The sequence below is a fragment of the Dermacentor silvarum genome, chromosome 11 (genome assembly GCF_013339745.2).
Source record: "Dermacentor silvarum isolate Dsil-2018 chromosome 11, BIME_Dsil_1.4, whole genome shotgun sequence".
NCBI lineage: Eukaryota > Metazoa > Arthropoda > Arachnida > Ixodida > Ixodidae > Dermacentor > Dermacentor silvarum.
Window position 1 is genome coordinate 104,462,695 of NC_051164.1, and position 6,000 is coordinate 104,468,694.

At 45.2% G+C, this 6,000-nt stretch overlaps 1 protein-coding gene across 1 annotated transcript in view; it reads right to left on the reverse strand.

Annotated features, from left to right (window-relative positions):
* LOC119432340 (vitellogenin-6-like) overlaps positions 1 to 5,783 on the reverse strand; it is a 37,798-nt gene extending 32,015 nt beyond the window's left edge. Inside the window, 4 exon segments of the mRNA XM_037699506.2 lie at positions 1,279 to 1,416; positions 2,039 to 2,173; positions 2,846 to 2,988; positions 5,637 to 5,783. Of these exon segments, the coding sequence (XP_037555434.1) occupies positions 1,279 to 1,416; positions 2,039 to 2,173; positions 2,846 to 2,988; positions 5,637 to 5,706 (486 nt within the window). The 5' untranslated portion in view covers positions 5,707 to 5,783.
* Between the last annotated feature and the right edge of the window lie 217 nt (positions 5,784 to 6,000).

The following is a 6,000-nucleotide window of genomic DNA, read 5'->3' on the forward strand; positions in this document are numbered from 1 at the left end:
TTTTATTTAGAAATAGATCAGCGAGTCAACATCGTGGGAGTGCGAGCCAAGGTGAATGTACGCCACTGGTTGTGTATTTCACCCTTGTAAATCGCGCTACATGTGGATACTGAAATCTTCATCCCATATCTGAGGTTTTGATCTTCACTGAGGATAATTAAAGCCAATTGGGGAGAGGAGAAAAAAGAAACGATGTGTTACGGCCGTCAGGATAATGAATGGGATAAAAAGGCGTGCATATGCCTGTTGCGCACTTTTTAACTGACCCTTTACGATTAGCACGAAATGTGCACACCGTAAGCGTCTTTAAGGCTGCAACGAAACTCACTAATTCATTGCGTCACCAAAAAAGGCAGGTTTCTACTGAATTTCCCCTGTGCAAAAAAATAAAAAACGTGACAGTTCATTTTAACCAAACCTCTTGCTAATTTGCGCATTTCGCCATACGAGTGAATCTGTGCACTAAGAAAATTGCAGCTATTCGGCTTGTTTAAGGTGATAAGTGTGTTACAACGCACAAAACTTGGGAACTACGGCAAGATTTCTTGCGTTCAGGTCCAAAAACAAGTTCCAACACTGTAACAAATATATCAGTCTTTGTGTGCCCATAAACAGTTACACTCTTTCCCAAGCTCCTTAAGCTTGAAAAGTTACCAGGCTGCTACTGAAATTTGCAACGAACGAGAACGCCCTTTCTTGTTGCTTTATCGCGTTCTTTGGTCATACACTTAAGACGATGCCAATAATCAAGGACTTCAAGAACATCCTGAGGCAGCATATATCTATTGTAGTAGAAAAGATGGCAGCAGAAGCGTGCACGTCTTGCTCCCGTCCTGCTAGTCTGGCAAAGGTATCTGCTTATGAAGTAACGTGATTCTACGCTCACGGTGTCATTTTGTGTTGAAATTTCAGCGCGACACAAGCAAGGACGAAAGTACGATCACATCGCACTACCGCTCGGGTCGCGCCGTCTCCATTTCTTCTTTCACGTTTAAAACATGAATACCTGTCAACTCGCTTAGTTAACCATTCTTGCAAGTTTCATTAGACAAGTTGAACCTTGAGGTTTTTGTTCCTCGACTTTCTTGCGTTGCAGTACTATAAGAGCCAAGAGAACAATAGAGGTAATAAGTTGCCTCAGGGCTCAAGTATAAACTAGATCTTTGTTTTATGTGGGTATTCTGCACGGTGAAACGAAAATGTACACTTTGTCGCACATAGGGGACCTTGCTCGAGATTTTCAACGTCTTCTCTGTACTGCCTCTTGTGCCAGCCTACCTCTTTGACGTGGTACTCCTTGTCATCGTGGTGCTCGTGACGTCCCTTGACGAGGTCCAGTTGGAAGAGGGACAGCACGCCCTTCTTCACGTTCCTCACCCACAAGGGTTCGCTCTTGCCGATCTCGATCTCCTCGATCTGCAGAAAGTGGTATACAAGACATGGGTTAGTGCGAACAAAATAAATAAAATGCGGCCTCTTGCGTGGGCCGATCCCGGAGGCAGTGCACAGCCACACCAAGAAATTACATAATTTTCAGGTATCTGTTATTGTTTTTCACTTTTAATATTTAAGTCTCAGACAAGGAGAATAGAAACCACAGAAACACATAGACACGGAGTGTTCTGTGATGGTTAGGTCGGCAAACCAAATACCAAATTATTTCATTATTATACTAATAAAGTTTCAAGTGAAATAAAACTTCATTATTTTTTTGTATAAATGTGATCTCCATGGCCAGAAAAGAAAGGTGAACGTGGTTTTATAATGGTGTTAGTTGAAATGTGTTTCGGTATCGCATGGTTAACGGCCTTGAAATCAAAATTTTCCTTGCCTTCAATGACTTATTTGTGCAGACGAGTCTGTGGTCGAAATGTTGTGGATGCATTCATGTGCAATGCGTTGCGTGTTCGTGTCTGTTGCTCTTGTTCTTTTTCTTTTCCTTTTGCTTTTGTAATCATGTGTATGTTACACTCGCAAGGGGCACTAACGGCGCCCTTATTTTAATGGTTATAATCTTGTCGAAAAAAAAGCACTATACCTTTCCTTCGTCGAACTTGGCCGCAAAAGGTTGTTCGAGAGCGCCGTGGAGATGATCATTCGACGCGTAGTTGAACTCGTGATGAGTCAGGTCGATCTCGTCCGAGTTGAACGTGTCCGCTTCGAAGTTCACGATCTGGAAAAATGAGCAGTAATGGCCGCTTATTTGCATTGCTTCAGTGAAGCAGAAATAGGAACATGACCTATTATAAAGCAGAGAAAGCAAGAACGCTAATGTAAATAGCAGTATCCTCTTAAAGTAAAATGTCTGTCGAACTTTCCCTCTCGACGACTTCGTATGTGCTTGCGTTTCCAACTATGTGAATTCGGCAGTTTCCAAGTTCTTGAAGTACAAAAAAAAAAAAAAGTGGGGACTTCGAACTCTTGCCTTAACAGGAGCGACAGTGAAAGTTTGGCGAGAAGGTCCAATATAGACGTGTCTAATTCTATTCAAGTATTATGAGGTTCATGTGCTCTGAGACACCCTGAAGCAGCAAATCAGTTTATCATTCATATATTTGTCTCAGCCTCTGTAAGGTTCCGTTTTGAAGAGATGGAGATAGAGAAGCAATCTTTGGCATTGCAAAGAAAGAGAAGCGGTCAAGCCCTAATTGTGCAACAAGCGAAATTGAAAAACTTTGAGTGGAAGTGATGAAAAAAAGCAATTTCGCACAACGCTCTAAGGAAATCAGATGAATTGCACTTTTGTCGACGCAACCGGCTTTGAGCAGTGGTGGCAGTGGGGCGTCGGGCCATTTTGTTGCAATTATCGCAGTAGTTTGTGTTGAGATAGTTTCTTTGATGTTACCTTAAAGTGGGTGTGATCGGGCTTAGGCTGCACGATGACCTTGCTTCGGAACCCAAGACCAGTCAATTGATGCCGCTGCTCAGGGTTTAGAACATGCATCGTTCCCTTGTACTCGTACACATACTCCTTGCCGACCTCGAAGCCTGGTAACCACAGAGAGAAAGAACAAATGTATTATTATTTATTACATTTGTTATCTCAACTAGAAAATAGCGTGTACCTTGAGGAGTAAAATGTTATAAAGAAGCGTCTTCAATGCACTCCCTTTATTCAGTGTAGGCGCGTGTCAATGCATCTAGACTGCTGTGCCGATAAGTCCTGCATTGGTTAAGTCCCGCACTTGAGGCGTTCTGAACACAGCTTAATCATGATGTGGAAAAGAAAAAAAAAAGAACAATTCAGAGCCCTTCCACTACTGTGAAGAAGGAAGCCAGCGAAGCTTTGACTATCGTGGGTCTGTTGTAGTCAATACTGCCCCACGATGACTATGGGCGCATTGTCGTTGGGCATCACCCAACCGAATATGTCTATCATGAACGTTTCGATGTCTTTCGTAGGCGTTGCTGGAGGAACGTACACAGTCGCGATCACCATACCGTCAAAGCGTTTTATTAAAGTCGGCTACGCGGATCGCGGCGCGCACACAAGCGCTCACGCGCTCACGTGTTCGCCGGGGTGACCTACGTCACGTAATGATGAAACAAACGTAAGATCCGGCGAAAACTGCGCTATAACGCACACTTTTTTTTTTTTTTTTTACAATCCTAAGTTCTAAAACGCCGTCAACCGGGCATTTTCACACGACACCATGAGGTGGCGCCGAGGGGGAGAAACGCTTGGAGGCGCAACCCACCATCCCGTTTCAAAGGGGACGCTCATAGCATCCATCCAGCAAAGAAGGAGCGCCGCCGGCCTAGCCTCGCTTGCCTCCCAGCAGGGCTCAGCTCTAGTCGGGCGCTGCTTCCAGCAGGCTTGCCGCGCTAGCCTCGCAGCCGGGCGCAACTCTACTTAGGGGGAAACGCGGCAAAAAAGAAGGTCGACTGGCTGAACAGAAGAGAGATAGCCGGTGCTCAGCCGGCCGGGAGGGAGGAGGGTCCGTGCGATCAAAAAGACAATGACGCTCGAGCCAATGCTGATGATAAAAGTTTTTGTCTACACGCGTACATCATCCTGGGTAACCTAGCCCTTAACAGCTTCGCTGTAAAATTAAGCATTATTCTACAGCAAGTTAAATAAAGGCAATTGATTTATCGAGGCACATTTATTCTTCCAAAATATCAAACCTTATCTACGTAAGCTGCGGCTGAGCCATCAAAACATGCGTGATTGTAATCCACGCGATACCGGAAGTTTATTGTTGACAGTGTGTCATTTCCAGCCCATAGCTTAAGTAAACGCGAGCAATGCATTAACAATTTCTTCCCGGAGCATAAACAAACTGGGAATGCATTGGCTGTCGGTCTGTTGGACTTGCTTCAAAATTCTGCACTCTTTGTGTTATGTACAGCTGTGCTATTAAGCCGACGCTTCGTTTGTCTAGCTCCTGGTGGTATTGCGCGGCAGGATTCCTCGTTGTGTACACTGGGACGTTCGTGCAGACCGTGAATTAATGAATAGGCCAATCCCGTAGACTGTCTAATCGAAGGGGGGGATTTGGTGAGCGGATCCGATACCGGTGCACGTTATGTCTCCGCGCTAGAGGTGTTGCAACATGGGCCGATCCTGGAGGCCATGTAACCAAAGACCAAAGGCATCGTCGGGCCTATTCTGGTAATGCTGTTCAGTTCCAGTCACTCAAGTGTATCATGTGGACCTAGCTTTGCCTGTTACGCCGGGTTTGGCGTCAGTGTCTGGTCGAGTAGACATAGCGGGGGGTCTCTCACACAGCTGCACACAAAGAGCGAACAACAGGTATGATGTTAACGTGGATGAACTTGGAGAGGAAGCACTTGCGTGTAGACCTACTTTCTTATATACGTCATAAATTATGTTAGTATAGTTCACTGCGAGCCCAGCAGCATTTACCGACGTCCTTATTTTGAGGTAGCATCTCTTCTGTGTTTGAGAATAATGTAGTTGTGTTAAACGTCTAGCGTTACCCTTTTGTATCTCTCAGTGCCCACACCCCTACATGCATTTCTTTCTAAACAATAGCGTCTCTGTATTGAGAGACTGGTGGAATTTGTTGAGGGCAGGATGGTGATGGTGAAGCGGTGACGATAGGGAGAGAGAGACAGAGATACAAGCCTTAATAAAATCGCCTGGCATGCTATACACCAGGTGCTGTGTGAAAATCGTCCAATTTTTTCAAAGAATCACTTAGTCGACTTGATTTTTCTCTCGTATTGCTTTAGCACAAGGAATATTATCATACGTACTACATCGACATCGCATCTACATAACGTAAATGTGAAATTACAAAGCGTTATATAGCATTAGGGTTATTTCAATGCAACGTTCACCAGTCATTGTTAATAGAAGTATTTACTACATAAAAGAAGGTTTGCACCTATCGATTCCTACAATGGGCAGCATCCGCATAAACGTTCTAGAAATATTACCACACGCACAACGATGGCAGCGGTTTTGGTGGCCGCTGTAGACCTGGCATTTTAGGCCAGGAACGTGAAACCAGTCTTTATAAATGAAATACTCAGCTAGCAGAATTTCTTGTGCTGTTTACTTAACCACATCGTAAGAAATGGCAAATACTTAAAATACTGGCAAGGCGCAGTGCTCTTATGAGGACTCTTCCTAGGCGCCACGATCAAATCAAGAAACATCAACTCACCGGAGGCGGCAGCAGCCAGCAGCAGTAACCATAGCACTCTCATGTTGGCAGTTCGCGAGCTCACGCCCATTCCAAGCGGAGCTGTGAGCCTCCGCTCGCACTTTGGAGGTCTTAAATACCGGGTTGCATTAGCCAGGGCGAGTGAGAGGGAGGTTAGCTGTACTTTGGCGCATGGTTTCGCCGATATGGAGAGGAGGGGAGGAGGCTCCTGGAGGCTTCGGAATGCGTAAGGGAAAGAGAACGCGGTTGGCTCGTCGCAATCTGATTTCCAGCCGTCAAAATAACATCCGTCCGGCGAAACCTCACTTGAGCCGGTCACTTTTCCTAAATCTCGGTCGGGGCTCCGATTTCTCGATTAAACACC